Raw genomic sequence first — 26,016 nt, 5'->3', positions numbered from 1 at the left:
AATGTTCTCTTCAATCTTCATTAGTTTATCATTTGGTCCTTTCCTCACTTTTCTGCATGTCTCTCCTTCTCTCCACTTCTCCTTTCCTTCCCTCGCCCCTCTTCGACTCAAGGATTTCTCTTTTCTTTTCGCTTTCAAGGAATCCCGAAGCCTCCTCATTCTTGTTTAGGTCGTCTTTATCTTGTTCCTGCTTCCCCTCTCCTTCCCTCCACTCCTTTTTCGCCTCCTCTCCTTTCTCCCTTTTCCATGTCGAAGCCTTTCCTTCTCCTTCGCTATCAATGTCTTCCTCATCGTTATTCATCATCAATTTTGTCATGTATCCACTTTCTCGCTACTCCTCGTAACCTCTCATAACTCTCCTCCTCCTCCTCTTCCTCTTCCGTTATCTCCCCCCCCTCCTCCTTCTCCTCCTCCTCTTCCACATTTGCTCCAACTTTCTTCAAAACGCCAATTTCCCCTAAATGAGAGGACCACGCAAGGTGTCTCCCGCGAAAATGAGAAACGTAAATGAGACCAGAAATGAGATAAGGAAAATGAGTCCGATTTGGAAAGAAAATGGAGAATGGAAGATGAAAAAATAATGCACTAACTTGGGCAATGCGTTCAAGGAGAGGAGGAAGTATGATGAGATGAATGGGGAAGAGAAAGTGGGGCAAAGAAGAAGGTGGATGAGAGAAAGATGGAGAGGAGGAGGAGGAGGAGGAGGAGGAAGAGAGAAACGGAGAACATTAAATTTCTATCCTCTTAAATTATTGTGAGTTCAAGTGCAACGACCATCCTTCCAATCACTCACAACCTCCTTCCCTCTCTCTGTCCTTCCTTCCTTCTCGTCTTCCCTCTCTCCTTCTCCCCATCCTTCCCTCCTATCTTCCTTCCTTCTCTCCTTCCTTCCTACCTTCCTTTCTTCTCTCCTTCCTTCCTACCTTCCTTCCTTCTCTCCTTCCCTCCTACCTTCCTTCCTTCTCTCCTTCCCTCCTACCTTCCTTCCTTCTCTCCTTCCCTCCTACCTTCCTTCCTTCTCTCCTTCCTGCTCTCTTTCCTGTCATCCTTCTCTCCTTCATTATAATCTTCCTTCCTTCTCTCCATTATTCCTTCCTTCTTTCCTTCTCTCCTTCCCTCCTACCTTACTTCCTTCTCTCCTTCCTTCTCTCTTTCCTGTCATCCTTCTCTCCTTCATTATAATCTTCCTTCCTTCTCTCCATTATTCCTTCCTTCTTTCCTTCTCTCCTTCCCTCCTACCTTACTTCTTTCTCTCCTTCCTTCTCTCTTTCCTGTCTTCCTTCTCTCCTTCATTATAATCTTCCTTCCTTCTCTCCATTATTCCTTCCTTCTTTCCTTCTCTCCTTCCCTCCTACCTTACTTCTTTCTCTCCTTCCTTCTCTCTTTCCTGTCTTCCTTCTCTCCTTCATTATAATCTTCCTTCCTTCTCTCCATTATTCCTTCCTTCTTTCCTTCATCTGTCCTTCTTTCACAACCTCCTTCCCTCTCTCTTTCATTCCTTCCTTCTCGCCTTCCTTCTTTCCTTCCCTCCTACCTTCCTTCCTTCTCGCCTTCCTTCTCTCTTTCCTCTCTTCCTTCTCTCCTTTAATACCATCTTCCTTCCATCTCTCCATCCTTCTTTCCTCCTTTCCTTCATATGTCCTTCCTTTCTTCATTAATTCCTTTCTTCCTGGCTTCCTTTTTTTTCCTTTCTGCTCTCTTTCTTTCTTTCTTTCTTTCTTTCTTTCTTTCTTGATTATCTTTCATTTTTATCTTCCCCACTTTTCTCTGTCCATCTTTCTTTCCTTTCGTGGTTCTTTCCTTCTCTCTTTTGTTTTCATTCCTTGTTTCCTTTCTTTTGGCCTTCGCTTTCTTCTATCGTTTATTCCCCGTTTCTATCTGATTTCACTTCTTCCCTAATTTCGTTTCCTCATCTGCCCTTCTTTCCTTCCTTCCTTCCTTCAATGCTTCCTTCAATCATCTATCACCTGCCTTTTACCCTTCTGCCACTCTTCCTTTCTACCTTCCTTCCTTTCATCTATAATTCCTTTCTCCTTTAACCTAACCTACTTCTCTCCCTTCAACTCGTCCTTAATTCACTTTTTCCCTTCCTAGCACTTTCCTTCATGCCTCCCCTCCTTCCTTCCATCCTTTCCCTCCTTCCTTCCTTCCTTCTTCCTCCTCCTCCTCTCCCTCACTCTTACAGTCTTAATGCTTCATTCTAAAAGGCAGTGCAAATTTCGTTAATAGCGCCATAATGTGCGAGGAAAGGGAGGGAGATACGTTGCTTAGTAGGCGGTAACAAAGGAGAAGAGAAGAGAGAAAGGAATGAAGAATAAAAGGGGAGAGAGAGGGAAAAAGAAATGGTGACGAAGGAGAAAAGAAGAAAAGAGAGAGAGAGAGAGAGAGAGAGAGAGAGAGAGAGAGAGAGAGAGAGAGAGAGAGAGAGAGAGAGAGAGAGAGAGAGAGAGAGAGAGAGAGAGAGAGAGAGAGAGAGAGAGAGAGAGAGAGAGAGAGAGAGAGAGAGAGAGAGAGAGAGAGAGAGAGAGAGAGAGAGAGAGAGAGAGAGAGAGAGAGAGAGAGAGAGAGAGAGAGAGAGAGAGAGAGAGAGAGAGAGAGAGAGAGAGAGAGAGAGAGAGAGAGAGAGAGAGAGAGAGAGAGAGAGAGAGAGAGAGAGAGAGAGAGAGAGAGAGAGAGAGTACGAAAATAGCTACAGCGGAGACATCATATTTCCTCCCATTTTCTCCACCTCGCCAGTAAGTTGACAAAAAAGTTATAAGAGGGTATTAGGAAGTTCTTAATTAATAATGAGCCAGGCGAAGGGGGAGCAACGGAATACGAAGAGTGAAACAGGACACGCAAGAAAAATGCTGATGATAATTGATAAAACTGCTTAGGAAGGGAAGGACGTGAGGGAAAATATTGTGTTGCTTATAATGGACAAAGGTGAAAGAAAGTGTGTGTGTGTGTGTGTGTTACGGGAATCACAAACACACACACACACACACACACACACACACACACACACACACACACACACACACACACACACATACGCACAGTAAATATACACAATAAAAAAGAAGCAAAAATGAGAATGAAAATAGCCAGAGCAATTTCACATTTCTGAGAGGCAGATTATTAAGACATCTTACTAAACAGCCTGGAAGAAAACATTGCCATGATGATAATAAGAAAAAAATGATAACAGTAATTGTAATAAAAATAATGATGATAATAATAATAATAATCATAATAATAATAATAATAATAATAATAATAATAATAATAATAATAATAATGATAATAATAAAATTAATAATATTTGTGCTACTACTTCTGATACTATTACCCACTACTCGTACCCCTACAACAACCATTACTACTATAGTCTGTACGAACGAAGTGTTTCTCTCGCGTCTAGGCTGCCCTTGTCAGGCCTCTCCCGATTGGATAGAGAGGAGGTTGTTTGTCATTACACATGTTCTCATGTTACATATTTATATATTATTTGTCTTAGCTCAACTCATATACAAGACAGACATCTATGGTTCACACCCTTAGGGTTAGCAGTGATGGCATAACTCTCATATTTGTAAAAATAGAGTAAAAAAATATTGAAGTAATTACGAGTATAACTGAAAGAGGAGCTCTGAAATGTTTATACAACAGACATATAATTGCCATTTCCCAGATATTTTAAATCATTATTAAAATAAAGCATTTCACCTTATAATGAGAAGCTGCGGGAGCCACTGAGGAGCGAAACTATGTGAATGAGCAAGGGTCATCCCATGTGCTGACGCCCCGGGCACGCCGTGTCCATCAGCGGGGCCGTTGATTAATGTAAATCTGGTTAGCTGTGCCCGTAGAGTTTACCGCGTCACTGCTTCTAAAAGAAAAGAAAAAAAGTTAACGCCTTGCCAGTAACATACTGTTGTCTCGTAGTTAATGGAAAGTTTGTGAAATCTGGTGGAAATCTTGACGACAAACCAGTTGATTGGTCCGCTAGTGCAAAATGTGGCAGGATATTTACTGAGACTTTGTTAAGCTAAATGTAAATATTATGTGTATAACAATGTCAACTAAATTTCTGTTTTGTACCACCAGTGTGCTGCGGCACACAGTATAAGAACACGCAGCACGAGAGCATGTGTGATTAACAGACAGCCTACATGAGAGGCAGATAGAAATTCAGCCAGTCCTCCTCCTCCTCCTACTCCTCCTCCTCCTCCTCCCCCTCCTCCCACTCCCCTTCCCCTTCCCCCTCCTCCTCCTCCCTCTCTTCCTCCTTCTCCTCCTCCTCCTACTACTACTACTACTGCTACTACTACTACTACTATAAACTATACTATTACTTTTGGGTAGGCGGTGGCCGAAGTGGTAGCGTACTGGGCCCACATTCACCGCGTGATGGACGACGCGGGTTCGAATCCCCACGCTACCACTCGGATTTTTCAGTCACCGCCGAGTGGCTTAAAACTACCCACATGCTGTCCTGAAGACCACCCATCAACCCGGACTCTAGAGGAAGCCGTCCAAGCGAATCAAGAACGAGTTCCGGGGGGCAGCATGAGCCAATGCAAGATGGCGCCACTATAAACACTCGCCTGCGCCAGAACGGGCTGGGCCGACCATCAGGCCCCACCTGGAAGAAGCCTTGGGCCGACCATCAGGCCCCACCAGGAAGATGCCTACCGGCGCAACAGGCAACGACGTAAAAAAAAAAAAGAAAAAAAAATACTATTACTACTACAATACTATACTATATTTATACTATTACTACTACTACTACTACTACTACTCTCACTACTACTACTACTGCTACTACTACTACTACTACTACTACTACTACTACCACTACCACTACTACTACTTCTACCAATACTACCCTTATCTTCCACAGACTGCGTTCCACCACCTCCCACCCACCAGCACCACCGCCACTGCCACCAACTACATCACAACAAGCCATAGAAGCAGTACGTTAATTAACCTCAAAGGACACACGCAAGGAGAAGCTGCTATGGCACGCGAAGGACTGCCCGCCACGGCCCGTCATTTGTACCTGCCGCGGGGGAAGCGTATCGTGCTGTACAGGAGTGGTGACAAGTTCTACCCGGGAGCTCCCTTTACCGTCAACCCGCGCTACATCAAGAGCGTGAATGACCTGCTTGCTGATGCCACTGAGAAGGTACGTGTTGGTGTGGAAAGGAGGGGGAAAGGCAGAAAGGTTAGGAAGCAAGAGAGAGAGAGGGTATGAAAGAGCGACTGAGGGAATTAGATGAGGAGAGAGAGATAGATAGAAATATACATGGATTGATAAAAGGTGAGGAAATGAAAGAGGGGGAAGAAAGTAATGCTTGGAAGAGAAAGAGAAAAGGAAGAGAGACTGAAGGAATTAGATGAAGGTAGATACATAGACAGATAGACAGACAGATAGATAGATAGATTGAAGTATTGATAGAGAGTGAGGGAATGAAAGAGGGGGAAGAGAGTAAAGCTGGGAAGAGAAAGAGGGAAGGAAAGAAACGGACTGGAGGAACTAGACAAGGAGATAGACAGATAAATAGACGGATGGTTAAATAGATAGAGAATGATAAATTAAATGGAAATTACACGAAAACAACGTTAATTTCATGTATTTTACTTAATAGGGGGCCTCTTTTTTTTTTTAGATAATTTGGACTGTTATGAGTAGTTTTTGTGTGTGTGTGTGTGTGTGTGTGTGTGTGTGTGTGTGTGTGTGTGTGTGTGTGTGTGTGTGTGTGTGTGTGTGTGTGTGTGTGTGTGTGTGTGTGTTTTGAGCCTGTTGTGTTATGACAGGACGCGAAAATATCTGACAGTGAAAAAAATGGACATGTCTCGCCGAGGGTCAGAAATTAAAATGAAGGGAAGGGGAGTTTGTTTGGAGCGCCGGAAAATGTTTTAACGTTCTTTACCGCAATAGAAAGATGAACAGCAGGATAAAAATAAACAATAAAAACACAAATAAACGAAAATAGAAAGACAAACAGTGCAGACAACAAAAACAACACAAACGACATAAACAACAACACAAGTAACCACAAAAACACAAAGAAAAACAAGACTATGAATACAAAACAATAGATAATTAAAGTACATCAAAACTACAACAAGAAATACAACAACAGCGGCGCAACAATAGAAACAACATAAACCACAATAACAACCAACAATAACATTTCAAACTGCGTAAAATTCATGCTACTTTAAATATATATATTGAATACTCTGAGACACGCAACGGTGAAAAATATGCAAGAAAATAAGAATAACATAAACTTTCTTTGTTCTCTCTCTCTTCTTTTCCTTCTCTTTCTCCTTCTTCCTCTCCTTCTCCTTCTTCCCATCTTTCTCATTCTCCCTCTAATTCTCCCTTTTCTCATCCCTTTCCTTCCTTCTCCTCCTCTAATACAACAACCTTTTTTTTCTCCTCCTTTTTTCTCTTCCTCTTTCTCCTTCCTTTCTTCTACCATTCCCTCTACCTCTCCTTCCCCCTCTCCCTCTTTCTCTCTCTCTCTCTCTCGCAGGTGGACGCGGTCTGGGGTGCGGTAAGGAGCATTCACACCCCTAACACTGGTACCAAAGTCAACACTCTCGAAGCCATCAACCCTCAGGGATCGTACGTGGCTGCTGGTGTCAAGGGCTTCATCCATATCCCCGGCGGGTGAGTGTTGGGTGAAGGTTTGCTTGTGTGTGGAAGGGGAGAAGGTGTGTGTTTGTGTGAGTGTGGGAGTGGGGAAGAGAGAGGATGTGGATGTTATGGGGAATGGAGAGTGTGGGGAATGTGGTGAGGTGTTTAGCCGATGTTTGTGTGTTTAGGTGTAAGGGAGGAAGGAAAAGGTATGTGTGCGTGTTTATTTGTTTGTTTGTATGTGTGCGTGTTTATTTGTTTGTTTGTATGTGTGCAATGGTTTGTTTATGTCCCAGTTATGTCTCTCGTTAAGTTTCCTCTAGTGGTGGTAGTAGCAGTAGTAATAGTAGAAGTAGTAGTAGTAGTAGTAATGATGGTAGAGGTGGTAGTGGTAATAGTAGTAGTAGTAGTAACAGTGGTAGTGGTAGCAGTAGGAGTAGTAGTAGTAGTAGTAGTAGTAGTAGTAGCAACAGTAGTAGTAGTAGTAGTAGTAGTAGTAGTAGTAGTAGTAAAATCAATAATCATAAAGTAATATAAGTCGACTTAAAACTTCACAAACTCATCTTTTTCCTGTCAAAATAAAATAAAAATGAACCATACCAAACAAAAGTGCTACACAATTACAAAATAAAACTACGGCGTCATTAGTTAGTTGGTTCACGGCTGGAAAGTTACCTGTTCAACGCAGCATAAGCATCGTTATATAAATGACCTCGTAATTACCGAGAAAAAACAACAACAATCTTTTACTTCTAAAACGATTACAGAACCAAAAATATGCTTCTTACTTTTATTTTAATGGAGGATAGCATTTAAGAGAGAGAGAGAGAGAGAGAGAGAGAGAGAGAGAGAGAGAGAGAGAGAGAGAGAGAGAGAGAGAGAGAGAGAGAGAGAGAGAGAGAGAGAGAGAGAGAGAGAGAGAGAGAGAGAGAGAGAGAGAGAGAGAGAGAGAGAGAGAGAGAGAGAAGAGGGCACACCAGAAATTTAGAAGCCGTGAGTTATATTGAGAGTCAACAAAAGGTGTTAAAAAGACAGGAGTGAGGGTGAAAGGTGAGAGGTGAGCACAGGGAAAGACAGGGAGAGACAGGTCCATCACAACACAAGTATTACTACAGAAGACAAGCGCACCGGAGGAGGAAACAATCACACACAATTGAGGAGGATGAATTGCCTGGTAACAGAAAAACAACATACCCGCGTCAAGGCTATACTACACAAAGTTATTGCTACTTGAAACTCCCCTCTCTGGAAAATAAGGAGAAATATATAGATAAAACAACAGTGTGCCAGTGAACCATAGCTCACCAAACTTTTACAAACTACACACGACGAGGGGGGTGGAAATATCTCAGCCCGAAGGAAGTGAAGGAGGAAGAGAAGAAAGAAGAAGGAGAGAGAGAGAAGAGAGAGAGAGAGAGAGAGAGAGAGAGAGAGAGAGAGAGAGAGAGAGAGAGAGAGAGAGAGAGAGAGAGAGAGAGAGAGAGAGAGAGAGAGAGAGAGAGAGAGAGAGAGAGAGAGAGAGAGAGAGAGAGAGAGAGAGAGAGAGAGAGAGAGAGAGAGAGAGAGAGAGAGAGAGAGAGAGAGAGAGAGAGAGAGAGAGAGAGAGAGAGAGAGAGAGAGAGAGAGAGAGAGAGAGAGAGAGAGAGAGAGAGAGAGAGAGAGAGAGAGAGAGAGAGAGAGAGAGAGAGAGAGAGAGAGAGAGAGAGAGTGGATGAAGAGGAGAAGGATAGTAATGGCTGCGTGAGAAAGGTATTGAGCTGAAAATCTTACTATTTTATAGATTCTTCTCCACCGTTTGCGGCCTAAATCGGTTCACTTATGGACCGCGGGATTGGATTTTACTACTACTACTACTACTACTACCACTACTACTACTACTACTATTACTACTACTACTACCACTACCATTACTACCATTACCACTACTACCACTACTACTACTACTACCACTACTCTTGATAATAATAATAATATCAACAACAACAATAATAAAAAAGTAACAAAAATAACCTCCACATTCAGACTTTAATAACAAGTTGAATTCAGAATCCACACAAAATCAACTACACAATCCTCGAAATTCCCCCAATCCGATTTACCGAAGAATCGCTTAATATTAAATCTATTACGAGAATCGAGGTATAAGAAATGGCTCTGTACGTTAAGTGGCTCGGCCCTCCAAGACTCTGTTATCGACTTTATTGATAACCGCGCGTCCTGTGTAAGCCCGCGGGATAGGAGATAATGGAAAGGAGGGAGGGAGGGAAACAGGGAAGGAAGGAATTAGGATAGGAAGAAGCATAATAAGAAGAGTGTTGGAGGGAAGACTTGACTGAGGGGAGCTTGGGATGGGAGAGAATGGGAAAGAGGAAAGGAAACAGGATAGGAGGAAGGAAAAGGGGTAGGAAGAAGCATAATAGAAGAGTGTGGGAGGCTTGACGCAAGATTGGAACGAAGGAATTTTGTGATGGAAAGTGTACAGGAAAGAGAAAGGGGAGGAAAGTGAGAGATTATTGAAAGGAGGAGAAGTAGGAAGAAGGGAACAGGATGAGAGGAGGATTTAGCAAGGTAGGGAAGATTATACTGCCATAAGAAGCTATAACAAGGAAGGATAGAGTAAAAAACAGCATAAAAATAAGTAAAGAAAAGGAAACAACCAAAGTAAAAGATAAAAGGAAGTAGAGGAAGCTTGTAAGGGAACAGGGGACGCAGGGAATAGACGACGGAAGGAAAGATTAAGAGAGACGAATAAATATTGAAACAGAGATACGAGGTGAGGAAAAGAACGCACAGAAAATAAAGAAACAGAGGAACAGAGAAGGAAACAGAATAGAAGAAGGAAGTGAAGCACAAAAGAAGAAAACGAGAAAAGGGAAAGGCATGTGTGGAAATAAAGGAAAATAGAACGAGAGGAACAAACGAAGGAAATGAAGCTGATGAAGAGAAAGAATGAAGAGGGGGAATACATGAAAGGGAGAGCAGGAGGAAGGGATGAATGAGGGGGAAATAGAGGACGAAAGAATGAAAGAACGAGAGAGAAAAACAGAACAAAAAGCGGAACTGAAACAGAGAACAAGAAGCAAATGAATAGACAGAATGAAGGAAGAGAGAAAAGACATAAAAAAGGGAAGCAGAAAGGATGGATGACTGAGGGAAAAATGGACAGGAAGAACGAATGGAGGAACTAGAGAAAAAAACTAACGAAAGAAGTAACAGATACAGAAAATAAGAAAGCAAATGAAGGGAAAGAAATAAAAAAAGACAGAAAAAAAAGGAAAATAGGGAGGAGAGGAAATGACGAAGGTAGCAATGGGGGAATAAGGATGGCATGGAAAACTCTAGGGAGCTCCAACTCCAGACTCCGTGTAATAGCCACCAAGTCTGAGATACACGTCCACTGAAGCAGAAAATAAGTATGCTTCTGTGGGCGCTCCTCGCTGTTGCTTCCATGCCCGGGCTTTAAAAGTGAGAGAGAGAGAAAAAAATGAATCAGAGTGGGAAGGAGAGAGTGAGAGGGAAACAGGAAAGGAGGAAGGGAACGGGATAGGAAGAAGCATAATAAGAAGATTGTAGGAGGGAAGACTTGAGGGAGGTGAGCTTGGGATAGGAGAGAATGGGAGGGAGGGAGGGAAAGAGGGGAGGAGGAAGGGAACGGGATAGGAAGAAGCATAATAAGAAGATTGTAGGAGGGAAGACTTGAGGGAGGTGAGCTTGGGATAGGAGAGAATGGGAGGGAGGGAGACAAACAGGGAAGGAGGAAGGGAAGGGGGTAGGAAGAAGCATAATTACGAAGATGTTTTAGAAAGTGTGAGAAATCAAGAAATCAGAATGCAAATAAAACTACGAAGATATTAAAGAAAGTGTAAGAAAAAGAACAGAATGCAGATTAACCCGCGAAGAAATTTAAGATAGTATGAGAAATAAAGGACTTCAAAAGGCAAATCAAACCACTGATATATTTAAGAAAGCACAATAATGAACAAAAATATGACATACTTTTCTCAATGGTCTGTATCTCCCTGCTGCTTTAGTGTTGTTTTAAATATTCCAAGTCGAATTAAGTAAAAAAAGTTCATATATGCAAGAAAATCACTTACTGAGGAAAAGGTTTGACAATATAAAAGTGTATTTCGTCAGTCTTAGCGAGGCATAAACATGAACTGCTTCTCGGCGTCGCTTTTATAATGTTCCTCCAAAAACTCTTTATCGCGAAAGAGTTCAAAGCCTTACTAAAAATATTTACACCGCGACCCAAACACACGCCGCAACACTATAACTTCAAACAAGACTTTTCCCGCGTCTTAATAGCTTTCCAATACATGGCCACGCCTTTCTAACTATCCAGCACCTTGCCCGCACACAGTCACCTTGAAGCGCGTTACCAAGCCACAGAAGATGAAGGAGGAGGAGTTTTAAGTCTTCATTGCAATCTCAGCGCTACCTCCCCCGTCTCAAGGCAAAGAAGGAGGGGAAGAAGGGGTTTTAAGACTTCACCGCCCCCCTCAGAGCTACATACCCCGTCTCAAGCCGCAGAAGAAAGGAAAGAAGGGGTTTTAAGATTTCACCGCCCCCCTCAGAGCTACATACCCCGTCTCGAGCCGCGGAAGAAGAGGAGGAAGGGGTTTTAAGACTTCACCGCCCCCCTCAGAGCTACATACCCCGTCTCGAGCCGCAGAAGAAAGGGAAGAAGGGGTTTTAAGAATTCACCGCCCCCCTCAGAGCTACATACCCCGTCTTAAGCCGCAGAAGAAAGGGAGGAAGGGGTTTTAAGACTTCACCGCCCCCCTCAGAGCTACATACCCCGTCTTAAGCCGCAGAAGAAGAGGAGGAAGGGGTTTTAAGACTTCACCGCCCCCCTCAGAGCTATATACCCCGTCTCGAGCCGCAGAAGAAGAGGAGGAAGGGGGTTTAAGACTTCACCGCCCCCTCAGAGCTATATACCCTGTCTCGAGCCGCAGAAGAAGAGGAGGAAGGGTTTAAGACTTCACCGCCCCTCAGAGCTATATACCCCGTCTCGAGCCGCAGAAGAAGAGGAGGAAGGTTTAAGACTTCACCGCCCCCTCAGAGCTATATACCCCGTCTCGAGCCGCAGAAGAAGAGGAGGAAGGGTTTAAGACTTCACCGCCCCTCAGAGCTACATACCCGTCTCGAGCCGCAGAAGTAGTGGAGGAAGGGGTTTTAAGACTTCACCGCCCCCCTCAGAGCTATATACCCCGTCTCGAGCCGCAGAAGAAGAGGAGGAAGGGGTTTTAAGACTTCACCGCCCCCCTCAGAGCTATATACCCCGTCTCGAGCCGCAGAAGAAGAGGAGGAAGGGGTTTTAAGACTTCACCGCCCCCCTCAGAGCTATATACCCAGTCGCGACCCGCAGAAGAAGAGGAGGAAGGGGTTTTAAGACTTCACCGCCCCCCTCAGAGCTACATACCCCGTCTTAAGCCGCAGAAGAAGAGGAGGAAGGGGTTTTAAGACTTCACCGCCCCCCTCAGAGCTACATACCCCGTCTCGAGCCGCAGAAGAAAGGGAAGAAGGGGTTTTAAGACTTCACCGCCCCCCTCAGAGCTACATACCCCGTCTCGAGCCGCAGAAGAAGAGGAGGAAGGGGTTTTAAGACTTTATCGCCCCCCTCAGCGCTACATACCCCGACTCGAGCCGCAGCAGAAGAGGAGGAAAGGGTTTTAAGACTTTATCGCCCCTCTCAGCGCTACCTCCCCCCGTCAACCTAACCTAACCTAACCTAACCTTAAGCCACAGAAGAATGGGGAGAAGGGGTTTTAAGACGTCATCGCCCTCCTCAACGTCACCTCCCCGTCTCGCCCGGTTCGGTTTTCCTCCCGCATTCTTCCCGCTTCCTTTGACGGCCCCAAACTTTATCCTCCCTCGCTAACTCTGTACAAAGGGCCGGCGGGGTGATCAGCTCCCTCGCAAGGCCTCCTCGTCCCCTGTGACCAAGCGAGAGGGGGGCTCAAAGAGATGAATTTTTACGCTTCAACGAAAGGTGCTGAAATATTTAAATTACGGCGATGGAGGAAGAATAGAGTATTATTTTAGTAAAAGCAGCTGATGTTTTTGAGTCTTGTATTTCTTAACGTATTGGCACCTCCGTTTGCCTCATTGAAAAGCCTGTCGTAGAAGTTGCCGGGGTTTTCATGGCCTGTTTTGTGATCCCAGTGATAGTTTTACACGACTGCTGCATCATGAACGTGAGAAACACTTATAAAAACCCGGTTAATCGTCTCTGTGGCCTTAGAAAATAGTGGTATTGAGAGTCAGGCTTAAGTGGGTTAATAGCAGCGGGGATCATGTTTCTTAATGGTCCCTCCAAGCGAGAAAAATGAGAAAAATCACCCCTCACACAAACTATTTCATAATATATATCAATGCATTTGTGATCAGATTATTTATCATCTATTTCGGGGGGTTTATATCATGGCACAAATTTGGCCTGTCGCTGCTACCAGGTTATGAAAATGGACTTTTGTCTCTTTGGCTAATAATTTTTCGTTTCTAAAAGATAAACCCGAAAATCTTGCAAGTGAATCATTCTAAAAGCAGAAAGAAAATAAAAATATAGGCAAAGCATTCTCAGTAACATTTGTACGCTGAAAAATACTAGCAATAAAACCTGTAATTGACTGCTCTCTCGGCCACCTCTTCGGAGTATTTACAGGAGCAGCGAATAGCGGGCTTTTTTATTGTTGTTTCCTTTTTTTTTGCCCTTGTGCTGTCTCCTTTGCTGTAAAAAAAATAGCAACAGTTGTGCGGGGGAAGGGAGGTCACGGGGAATAAACGAAACAATCCGAGGACTTTGTGTGAACTGAATGGTCGGTCAGCAGGGGGGACTTCGGGAAAAGGTCGGATGAGAGGTTTATTGCATCATGGACGTGGATTGGATGGAGGAGAGTGAGTGAGTGAGGGAGGGAGGAAGGGGGCGAGGGAGGAGTTAATAATTGATGCGAGGGGGATGTATGTGAGTGGGTGTGGGGGCGGGTTGTTTTGTTAGTGGTGGTGATGTTTGTGTGGGTGGGTAGGGGAGGGTGGCTGACTTTTAGAAGGAGGAAGAAGAGTAGAGGAGACTTTTAAAACTTACGCCAGTTACTTTAAACATCGTATTAGTTTGTATAAACTTCTGTGGATAGTCTGACTTAACAATTCCAATTTTGAGACGGAATGAGTTAGAAGTGTTCGTTTAATATAGAGTTAATTCGACATTTTACAAACTCGGTCGTAAAAAAAAAGTAAAAATCGTAAAAAGTCGTAAATTTATGAAGAATCTACAAAACCAACACATCATGCCTCGAAAAACGGGTCAAAAAGGTCAAAGGTCAACCACACTTCTACTACTAAATACATACGTTAAAAAAATATCAGACTACTATATAATCTGAGGATCTATTGTATATATTAAGTCTTATTTCTGCCGATAATTCCTGATCTCATCTATTTCATCTCCTTCCCCTTCTGCAGCCTCCTTCAGCATCCAATACCTTTCCAATCTCTGCTCTCATTCCCTCCTCCTCCTCCTCCTCCTTTTCCCCCTCCACCTCCTCCTCCATTCCTCCTCCTGTATAGCTTTGTGGGAAGAACGAGAAACACGAGAAGAATTTGGGCCGTTCACGTAATGGGAAAAATAATGGAACTAATCCAGCCTTTGGAGGGCGGCTGTGCCATTACGCTGGGGCTGAACGAAGGAGGAAGAGGATAAAAGGATAAAGAAGAGAAGGGAGAGAGGAAGAGGAGAAGGAAAAATAAATAAAAGAGAGAAGAATGTGGAGAGTAAATATTAGGTGTTGAGTTATATAAAGCATTCCAAGGACTACTAAACATTGATGAGAGAGAGAGAGAGAGAGAGAGAGAGACCCACAATAGCTCGCTCACCTTGGCCAGCGGATGAAAATTTAATGACCAGGAGTAGAAATGTTTAGTGTGTATCTGAGCAACGGGGCAGACGTGGCGACAGGCGGGAGGGAGGGAAGGGAGGCAAAGGAGGGATGGGAGAGGGAGGGAGGGATGGGAGGCAAAGGAGGGATGGGAGAGGGAGGAAAGGAATGGAGGGGAGAGGGAGGAAATGAAGAGGGAAGAAATGAGGAAAGGAGGGAGGGGGAGAGGAAAGAAAGGAGGAATAGAAGGAGAGGAAGAGGGAAGGAATGCAGTAGAGGAGAGGGAGGAAATGGAGGGAGATATGGACTAGAATAAAAAAAGCAAGGCAGCGAGTGAGTAGGCGGGAAAGGAGGAGGAGGAGGCAAAGAGACACATGAAAGGAGCAAACGAAGGGGAAGGAGAGGAGGCTGAATAGGAGGGAAAGTAATGGCAAAAGTGGCATTAAAAATATTTGAATAAAGTTTAGTAATTTGACGGGAAAAAAGGAGTTTGAAAGAGAGATTAAGAGAGAAACATACATACACACAAACAGACAGAAAGACAGACAGAAAAATACACAGGACCAGAAAAAGAGATAGATACGGATAGATAAGCTTGCAAACACACAAACAGACAGGCAGACAGGCAGACAAACAGACAGACACCCAAATACACAAAGAAAAGAGAGACAATATGGTGACCTGTTTTAGTACGAAGATCAATATAATCTCCAGTATATCTTTTCTGTCTCATTCTTTTTCTCTTATTATTTTGCCTGCTCTTTTTCTACTCTCTAATCATCCACGTCCCTAAGTGGCTCCAGGGATGTAAAAAATATACATATATAAGTGAAAGGATAAACAAAACGGAGCTCAAGTTCATTAATTAAGATAAAGCCAACTCCACGTTTCTCCTTTTCCAATAAATCTTCTTTTTGCTCGTGGTCTTGATAATAAATGAATGAAAAAAATCTGATTTACGTGAAATATTGATGTAAAAAGAACTATTGTAAAGGACTTCTCTACGATAGCTACTTCTCCTCCTCCTCTTCTTCCCCCTCCTACCCTACTACTACTACTGCTACTACTACTACTACTACTACTACTGCTGCTGCTACTACTACCACCATCACCAACAACACTACTACTACAACTACTACTACCACTACTACTACTACTACTGCTACTGCTACTACTACTACTACTATTACTACTACTACTACTACTGCAATATAATAAATGATGAAAACTCGATGGCTAAGGGAAAAAAGAAGAACGGTATATCCGGCTCAGCAAAAAACAGCCAATATTCTTTTCCTTCCCTCCGAGGCAAGCGTGATTGACTGAGCCCGATGGAATATATCTACCAATCATATCATTTCTTGCCTCTCTCTCTCGCTTTTTCTTTTATTTTCTTTCTTTCTTTGTTTGTTTCTTTCTTTTTCATTCTCTGTTTTTTGTTTCTGTGTTTCCTATCATTCCAATCTTTCTATCTTTTTTCTATCCATTATCTCCCTCTCTTTCTTTTCTCTTTCTTTCTTTCTCTCATTCTTTGTTTCTTTCTCGCTTTGTTTGTTTGTTTCTCTCTCTCTCTCTCTCCCCCGGACCATCGTAATGTTGCATAATTAATACCAAAACGAAGCCATATATTCAGAAACTTTTATGTAACGAAAGAGAAAATTTACGTATTTGTTTATTTTTTCGGCCAACAAATTTAGTTCTCGCCGGAAGGGGGCCGCGATAAGCCTGTCAGAGCGGCCCTTTAAAAACACGAGATTCGCAGGAAATATTTTTGGAGGTTCAAGTAAAATGGCGTATGAGCTTTCCGGGGGATGAGCCAATAATTAAATAATAAATATGTATGTGCGTAGTTTGCTTTTGCACCTGCAGGACGGTTTCCCACACACACACACACACACACACACACACACACACACACACACACACACACACAAGGACCCCTCCCCCCCACATACAAAGTAACTAGCCGATCGTCCAACTAAATATCTGACTGCGACTGAAAGAATTAACAAACCTGAACGAGCAAACAACTGAACAATTATATCGAGAGCTAAACGACCAACAAACACACTAACGTAGAATTAAATACACTGCCATCTCTCTCTCACACACACACACACACACACACTCCCCTACACACACACACACACACACACACACACACACACACACACAATACACGGATTATAAGGGAGAGACACAAGTAAACTCTACTCATTTCGGCAATATAATATATTACCACGCAAAAAGATAGCGCGTAAATAAAATAACCACATCAATATCGACAAGGTTGTCACGAGTAAGTCCGATCAATCCAAGGACCCGAGGCAGCGCTCTACTTTTACTTCTCCCGTCACTCAGGCCAACCAACCAACTCACTGACTACGCCGTTTAGCTCCCTTCCGACCTTGACACGCTTACTAGAGATGTCGAGGAGTGTGGGAGCGAAGACAAAGAGTATCAAGAGGAAGACCCAATCCCATATATCTAATCCAATTTCCTTGCCCCGGACGAGAGAGCCGTAGATAAAGAACGATAATAGAATACAAAGCAACTACTCTCTCTCTCTCTCTCTCTCTCTCTCTCTCTCTATAGAAGTTGTACAAGGAGAGTAGAAGGAGAATAAGTTGTTGATGTATCCGCCATACCATCACTCACTCCCTCAAGACCGACTATATTAGGAAGGGATGTTAGAGGACTTTGAGGTTTAAGTCCTATGAACGGAAGAGTGAAAATTGAGGTTTCTTGAGTTGAAAGTAGAAATTGGCTGAGCTGAATAGGATGTAAATGTAACTACGTGCTTGGTTGGTCGAGAGAGAGAGAGAGAGAGAGAGAGAGAGAGAGAGAGAGAGAGAGAGAGAGAGAGAGAGAGAGAGTGAGAGAGAGAGAGAGAGAGAGAGAGAGAGAGAGAGAGAGAGAGAGAGAGAGAGAGAGAGAGAGAGAGAGAGAGAGAGAGAGAGAGAGAGAGAGAGAGAGAGAGAGAGAGAGAGAGAGAGAGAGAGAGAGAGAGAGAGAGAAGCGGGGAATTGAGTTTTTGGCTGTGGTTTAATTTGCATCATGTTTTTGGGCACAGCCGGTTTGTTCATTTGTTTCTGGACACACACACACACACACACACACACACACACACACACACACACACACACACACACACACACACACACACACACACACACACAAACACACACTCACACACACACACACACACACACACACACACACATACACACACACATTAATGTTGTCCCAATAACTATTTTACGCCTTCTTAAATATATGATATACGTTGTCTGTATGTGTGTGTGTGTGTGTGTGTGTACCCGCGCTTAATGATAATTGGCCTGCATGTACACATGAACAATCCTGCCTTGAGCATACGAGAACAACTGTGTGTGTGTGTGTGTGTGTGTGTCGAGAGAGAGAGAGAGAGAGAGAGAGAGAGAGAGAGAGAGAGAGAGAGAGAGAGAGAGAGAGAGAGAGAGAGAGAGAGAGAGAGAGAGAGAGAGAGAGAGAGAGAGAGAGAGAGAGAGAGAGAGAGAGAGAGAGAGAGAGAGAGAGAGAGAGAGAGAGAGAGAGAGAGAGAGAGAGAGAGCATTTGCATATTGGGACTGAGGGCACCGCAAACATCCATACGGTCAAGAATCGTTATGTGGACTGAAAGGGCGAATGAGGGAAAGCGTGGAGTGAATGGCGATGTAAAGAAACAAGAGAAAGAATGAGTAGTTTTTAAAAGAAGTGGGGCGCGCCATTGAACGCTCCCATTCACCCGGCGTTCAGTTCCCATTTTCTTTCACACACACAGACGGTCCATTGAGTCTACCCTTAAAAACCCTCCTCTTTCTTTGCAATTCACGTCACGTCCCTTATATGACCCGAGCTAGCCAATCCCTCTCTGCTGAATCATTCCTTGTCCGCTTGCTGTTATAATTCTCTGCGCTATCCTATCTCTTATTCTGCTCTTTCCAGTGTATTGTTTTCCTCTGTATGTTAACCTATCTCATTTTCATCTCATTTATGTACATCAATATACCACAGCCCTGCTCTGACTTACAGGTAGCATATTTCAATTCTCGTTACCTTGTCCATCCTCTCCTCTTTCCTTTGCAATATCTCCAATCTATACTCTATTAATTAATCTCTTTATTATCTCTCTTTCTAGCTCACTATTATTTTCCTTATATTGATTTCTGTCTTCTTATTGTCCTCTTCAACCTTTTACATGCTCAATTTAAAGTTTCTCTCTCTGATACCTTCCAGCCTTCCATCCTCATCTTATATGTAAATTCTCTGCTCTTAACGACTTTCTCATTTCATTGCTACTTCCTTATTTCATTATGCATATTATCCTATATCTCCCCTTTCTCAACTTAAACTTTCTCTCTCTTATACCTTCTAGCCTTCCATCCTCATCCTATATGTAATTTCTCTGTTCTTTAACGTCTCTCTCATTTCATCTATACTTCCTTATAACATTATACATACTGCCCTATATCTCCCCTTTCTCCCTCTCCAGTCAGATTCATATTTCATGCATTAACCTACTTTTTCCTCATTTCCTTTGCAGATACGAGAACATCGGAAAGCCAGTTCTAATGAGGAAGAGGAGGACGGGACCGAGCCGGGTAGGTAGATTGACTGACTGACTGGGTGTTCATCATATCAACCTCACTTCTCTCATCTCGTCTGGCTGCATTAGAGGATCCGCCCCTGACTGGCATAAACTCTGCTCATTTGTTTCCCTTTGCTGCCCTGCCAAATTAACCCATGCGAGATGATAATTATGTGTGTGTGTGTGTGTGTGTGTGTGTGTGTGTGTGTGTGTGTGTGTGTGTGTCTGTTTGTGAGTTTGTGTGTGTGTATTTTCCCCTCCATGTGTTTATTCCATTCCGCATTTATTTGTGTATATAATTTCAGCAACGTTTAAGCTGAACATTTCACTCCATCCGATTGATTCTCGTTTCTCTCAGCACTAAACGGATTCTCTAATAAGGTCAGAATGGGTAATGCATCTGTGTTTAATCTTTGAGAAGCAGATGAATACGAAACGAACAAACACTCGATACAAAGCCGGGCACGATATCTCCACAGAAAGTTTATAAGAGTATCGTGATCCTGCTCCGCTTCTTCGTCAATATTGCCAACTTCTCTCTCCCTTTGAAGAGTTTAATTAGCTTCTCTGTGGATCATCTTCATCTTATATGTATTTGTCCTCCTCCTCCACCCTCTCCTCCTCCTCCTTCCCCACCCTCGTCCTCCTCCTCTTCTCCCTCGCTTCCTCTGTCTCCGCATTTGCATCTTCCTCCTCAAAGGGTCACACAAAGGAGGGAAATGAGCCGCAGAGAATGAGGGGCAAGAGAAAATTATCCCCGAAATTACACAAACGAAGTAATTCAGAATCATCTCGAGTTTGCTAATTATTGTTTACGGTAGTAGCTTCGGTGGTGGTGGTGGTGGTGGTGGTGGTGGTGGTGGTGATCAAGGAGGCGAACTTTTTTGTGATTTTCCCTTTGCAGATGCAGAAGTGAGGTCAAAGTATCACCAGCATCACAAAATAGCCGAACTTTTTTTTTTTACAACAGACGGCTCAAGGGCAACAAAAAGTGTAGAAAAAAAAGCCCGCTACTTGCCGCTCCCACAACAGGTGATGGTGGTGGTGGTGGAGGTGGTGATAGAGGTCATAGTAAGGTGGATTTATACGTATATTAACCTTAGAATGTACATGTTTTCTACGCAAAGAGTAAGTACATATAGGTCAAGAACAGCTATTATAGTGATGGTGGGGGCAGCAGTAGGGATATAGTGATGACTGTGGGGGTGAGGGTGGTGATGATGGCAGTGATGGTGATCATAAAACTGATGATGTTGCTCGTAGTGGTGGCGATAGAAGTTATGGTAGATATGGTAGTGGCGGCAATAATAGTCATGATAAGAGTGATGGTAGCGGGGATGGCAATCATGATACGATCTATGGTGAAAGCGACAGATATAGGGATTCTGAAACGCTACATAAAGGCATTCCGTTGCTTTGATATAAAAATAAAAAAACAGAAAACGAAAAACTTGTTGAACGATAAAACGCCAAAGGGACAGACAAAAGCACAGTAAAAAAAAAAAAAAAAACACAGATATAGGAATTCTGAAACGCCATACAAAGACATTCCGTTGCTTTGATATAAAAATAAAAAACAGATAACGAAAAACTTGTTGGACGATAAAACGCCAAAGGGACAGACAAAAGCACAGTGAAAAGAATAAAAATACACAGATATAGGGATTCTGAAACGCTACATAAAAGCATTCCGTTGCTTTGATATATAAAAAACAGAAAACGAAAAACTTGTTGGACGATAAAACGCTAAAGGGACAGACAAAAGCACAGTAAAAAAAAAAAAAAAATACACAGATATAGGGATTCTGAAACGCCATACAAAGACATTCCGTTGCTTTGATATGAAAAAAAAACCCAGAAAACGAAAAACTTGTTGGACGATAAAACGCCAAAGGGACAGACAAAAGCACAGTAAAAAGAATAAAAATACACAGATATAGGGATTCTGAAACGCTACATAAAGGCATTCCGTTGCTTTGATATAAAAAAAAAAACAGAAAACGAAAAACTTGTTGGACGATAAAACGCCAAAGGGACAGACAGAGACACAGTAAAAAGAATAAAAATGATACCACATATATAAAAAAAATAAAAAAACATGAAAAACTCCAGGGAAAACAAAACACCAGACTGAATAACAAAAGCACTGTCAAAAAATAAACCCACGGAGGGAGAAACACCGAGCTGACATGACGAGGGTTGACAGAGCCGCCGTAGCCATCAGCATAATGAGGAGATTCTCGCGGGGTGACGGCGAGGCGACAAACACGCACGCCGGGGATCATTTGCGTCTCCGCCTTCGCAACAGGATTACTATACGGCTGCAGGGAGTAATGGTACGGTAGGGGCAGGGCTTCAGGGTGACCTCGCACGTGTAGAAGTGGTGTTGATGCCGCGGAAGGGAGGGTGGGTGACTGAGGGGTGGAGGTATGGAAAGAGGTGAGGGACAGAGGAGTGGAGGGACGGAGAGGTGGAGAGATGGAGTGAAGGAGGGGTGGAGCGACGTTGTTGGTTCAATTTGCTATCGGGTTATGATCAGCTAACCTTCACCTGCACGAGCCTTACCTGCCTCCAGCACCTGTCTGCACCAATACCACCACCACCACCACCACCACCACCACCAATCCACCACTCCACCACCACAATACCCCACATTTCCACAACCACGTGACCCCAGTACTACACTTCCACCACACCATCACCATTATAACACCACTCCTCCACTCTTCCACCTCCACTCCACCACCCTTCCACCTCCACTCCACCACCCTTCCACCACCACTCCACTACCCATCTACCTCCACTCAACCATCGGTCCACCATTAATCCACTGTCACATTTGGGTTCCTATTGCAAAGACCGTAATTGAGTTTTTTTCTCTCACAAAAACGCAATTACAATGAAAGTAGATTATTTCCTTACAGCATGAGAGATCGAGTCCTTTAAAGCACACCTTGTAATTATGTATCTGTGTAAGAGTGTGAGAAATGTAACCATGTATTCTTTTAAATTGGGAGGAAACTGGAAACTCGAAAGCATTTTATTTTTTGCTCTTAACACTTAATTAAAACCTAATATATTTCATGTGAGATTTATTTTGCAAGAGCAGCATTTTCTGGGTTAGTTTTTATATTACTTGCTGTGTTGCCTCTACTATATCTCCTTGACCGTAAACACACACTCCCAACTTCACCTTGATCTCGTCACGGGTCAACACGAGACACCTTATTATCTTGTCACGTGTCACCCAGTACAGTCACGCCACAACCCTAAACACACGCTATGTCACCGCCACTCCATTTCACGCTCCACTCCAATCCAGTTAGGGCCCCGACACGCACGACATCAACAAGTATACCCAAGGAACAAAGGAACATCATAAAGGACAGTTTACTTCAGCCCCCACGGACGGCACATCACACCACACCACACGGACGGAACACCACGCTACTCTACGCTACACTACACACCACCACGCCACACCACGCCACACCACGCTACACTACGCCACACCACGCTACACTACGCTACACCACACTCCACCACACCAAACCACATCACCCACACCACACCATAACCCACCACACAACACCACGCACACACCACGCCACACCACGCCACACCACACTCCACCACGCCACACCACGCCACACTACGCTACACCCCACCCCACCACACCCCACCATTCCAAACCACATCACCTACACCACACCATAACCCACCACACAACACCACGCACACACCACGCCACACCACGCCACACCGTCGCTATTCCACCATATTAAGTAATACAACACCCTGGTACATCCTTCCATTGCAAATTACACCGCGCTCCGCCCACCACTTTCACAGCACAACGCAACGGATCGTATCACAGCTACGCCTGGGAAAACACACACACACACACACACACACACACACGAGCTACACTATAAACAGACTGCAGGGAGATATAGGCCATCCTTTCTACTTTAACCGACTTTCTTCCTCCAAAACAACAACAACAACAACAACAACAACAACAACAACAACTACAAACAAGACACAAAGCGAAACCATACCTTACTACACACATTTCCAGACCGACAGATCCCCTAATTTCACTTTCCATTAAAAAAAAGAAAGCATTTTATCACATTTTATCTCTACAAAAAAACACTGATAAAAGCTCAAAAATTATTCACCCAAACAAAACGACAACTCACCGCAGTAAATTTAAATCCCATAAATGTCTTAACGAAGTAATTAACTTATCCCAAAATAAAGTAAATAAAGAAAAAGGTGGGGTCATATACAAACAGCTCACCGAAAATAAAATGGAACCGCACTCGTTAACGGAACCAATTGAAAAGTCACTAAGCGCTTAACAACATCCACCGCTCACGACCTCACCACACACCATCATCATCCACCGCTCACGACCTCACCACACACCATCATCATCCACCATCATCCACCGCTCACGACCTCACCACCAGCATCCTCATCCACCACTCACGACCTCACCACCAGCATCGTCATCCACCGCTCACGACCTCACCACCAGCATCCTCATCCACCGCTCACGACCTCACCACCAGCATCGTCATCCACCGCTCACGACCTCACCACCAGCATCGTCATCCACCGCTCACGACCTCACCACCAGCATCGTCATCCACCGCTCACGACCTCACCACCAGCATCGTCATCCACCGCTCACGACCTCACCACCAGCATCGTCATCCACCGCTCACGACCTCACCACCAGCATCGTCATCCACCGCTCACGACCTCACCACCAGCATCGTCATCCACCGCTCACGACCTCACCACCAGCATCGTCATCCACCGCTCACGACCTCACCACCAGCATCGTCATCCACCGCTCACGAACTCACCACCAGCATCGTCATCCACCGCTCACGACCTCACCAGCAGCATCGTCATCCACCGCTCACGACCTCACCACCAGCATCGCCATCCACCGCTCACGACCTCACCACCAGCATCGTCATCCACCGCTCACGACCTCACCACCAGCATCGTCATCCACCGCTCACGACCTCACCACCAGCATCGTCATCCACCGCTCACGACCTCACCGCCAGCATCGTCATCCACCGCTCACGACCTCACCACCAGCATCGTCATCCACCGCTCACGACCTCACCACCAGCATCGTCATCCACCGCTCACGACCTCACCACCAGCATCGTCATCCACCGCTCACGACCTCACCACCAGCATCGTCATCCACCGCTCACGACCTCACCACCAGCATCCTCATCCACCGCTCACGACCTCACCACCAGCATCGTCATCCACCGCTCACGACCTCACCACCAGCATCGTCATCCACCGCTCACGACCTCACCACCCAGCAGCGTCATCCCCCGCACACGACCTCACCACCAGCATTGTCATCCACCGCTCACGACCTCACCACACAGCATCGTCATCCACCGCTCACGACCTCACCACCAGCATCGTAATCCACCGCACACGACCTCAACACCCATCATCGTAATCAACCGCTAACGACCTCACCACCAGCATCGTCATCCACCGCTCACGACCTCACCACCAGCATTGTCATCCACCGCTCACGACCTCACCACACAGCATCGTCATCCACCGCTCACGACCTCACCACCAGCATCGTCATCCACCGCTCACGACCTCACCACCAGCATCGTCATCCACCGCTCACGACCTCACCACCAGCATCGTCATCCACCGCTCACGACCTCACCACCAGCATCGTCATCCACCGCTCACGACCTCACCACCAGCATCGTCATCCACCGCTCACGACCTCACCACACAGCATCACACTTACTCACAACCTCATCACACTAACCACACACCACACTCAATATTCACAGTCTCACCATTTACAACCTCACCACACTCACCACCCACAGCCTCATCACACTCACAAACTCATCACACTTATCACTCACACCCTCACCGCACTCACCACTCACAACCCCATCACACTTCCCACTCAAAACCTCACTCCTTACACCCAGATAATGAGACCTTCACAATCATCTCTAGTTAACACCACAGTCACTACTCAACCTTACAACCTCACTAATCACATCACCACGCTAACCACTCACAACCAGAGATAGTGTAAGATCCTCTCACCCTTAGATAACCAGACTGCACGCACGTCCTTCATTGTCTCCTCGTACACTTCTCATTTCCCCGCCTCACGCCCGTCAGTACGAGGAAAGAAGCCGTGCCACAGAGGCCTTTGGAAAGTTGATTACACGTGTACTCACCTGGGACCCCTCACTAATTAGATAAAAGTTTACGTGCAACAAGTTTAATTCCGAAAGCTCAGGTACTTTTGGGGGATTTACCGCGGTGATGTGAAAGTGAAATGTGTTGCTCTGTGGTTCTGGATGTAAAGAATCGTTTATGCGTTTGCGGCTTAAATCACAATCACTGAGTACGTTGTGTAGTATACCCGGCAACAGACTATCCCCCCACTCTGCTAGTGAAGGGCTGCGGCGAGCCAAGAGAGCTTACAGACAATATGGAACAGTAAAAATAATTGTAGTAGCAGTATTAGTAGTAGCAGTAGTAGTAGTAGTAGCAGTAGGATAAGTAGCAGATGTAAATGGAATAGGGAGTGTAGGAGGAGGAGGAGGCAGTAGGATAAGTAGTAAATGCAATTGGAATAGGGAGTGGAGGAGGAGGAGGAGGCAGTAGGATAAGTAGTAAATGTAATTGGAATATGGAGTGGAGGAGGAGGAGGAGGCAGTGGGATAAGTCGTAGATGTAATTGGAATAGGGAGTGGAGGAGGAGGAGGAGGCAGTGGGATAAGTCGTAGATGTAATTGGAATAGGGAGTGGAGGAGGAGGAGGAGGAGGAGGAGGAGGAGGAATATGGGGAGGAG

At 44.6% G+C, this 26,016-nt stretch overlaps 2 protein-coding genes across 2 annotated transcripts in view; one reads left to right on the top strand and one right to left on the bottom strand.

The window, feature by feature from the left end:
- LOC126984078 (venom carboxylesterase-6-like) overlaps positions 1-26,016 on the bottom strand; it is an 88,732-nt gene that overhangs the window by 35,546 nt on the left and 27,170 nt on the right. The window lies entirely within an intron of this gene.
- LOC126984079 (doublecortin domain-containing protein 2-like) overlaps positions 1-26,016 on the top strand; it is a 40,430-nt gene that overhangs the window by 3,271 nt on the left and 11,143 nt on the right. The window contains exons 2-4 of the mRNA XM_050837479.1: positions 4,886-5,173; positions 6,534-6,670; positions 19,079-19,136. Of these exons, the coding sequence (XP_050693436.1) occupies positions 5,006-5,173; positions 6,534-6,670; positions 19,079-19,136 (363 nt within the window). The 5' untranslated portion in view covers positions 4,886-5,005. The remainder of the gene's footprint in view (positions 1-4,885; positions 5,174-6,533; positions 6,671-19,078; positions 19,137-26,016) is intronic.

The sequence above is a fragment of the Eriocheir sinensis genome, chromosome 55, assembly GCF_024679095.1.
Source record: "Eriocheir sinensis breed Jianghai 21 chromosome 55, ASM2467909v1, whole genome shotgun sequence".
NCBI lineage: Eukaryota > Metazoa > Arthropoda > Malacostraca > Decapoda > Varunidae > Eriocheir > Eriocheir sinensis.
This window is presented reverse-complemented; position numbering and strand designations above follow the sequence as displayed.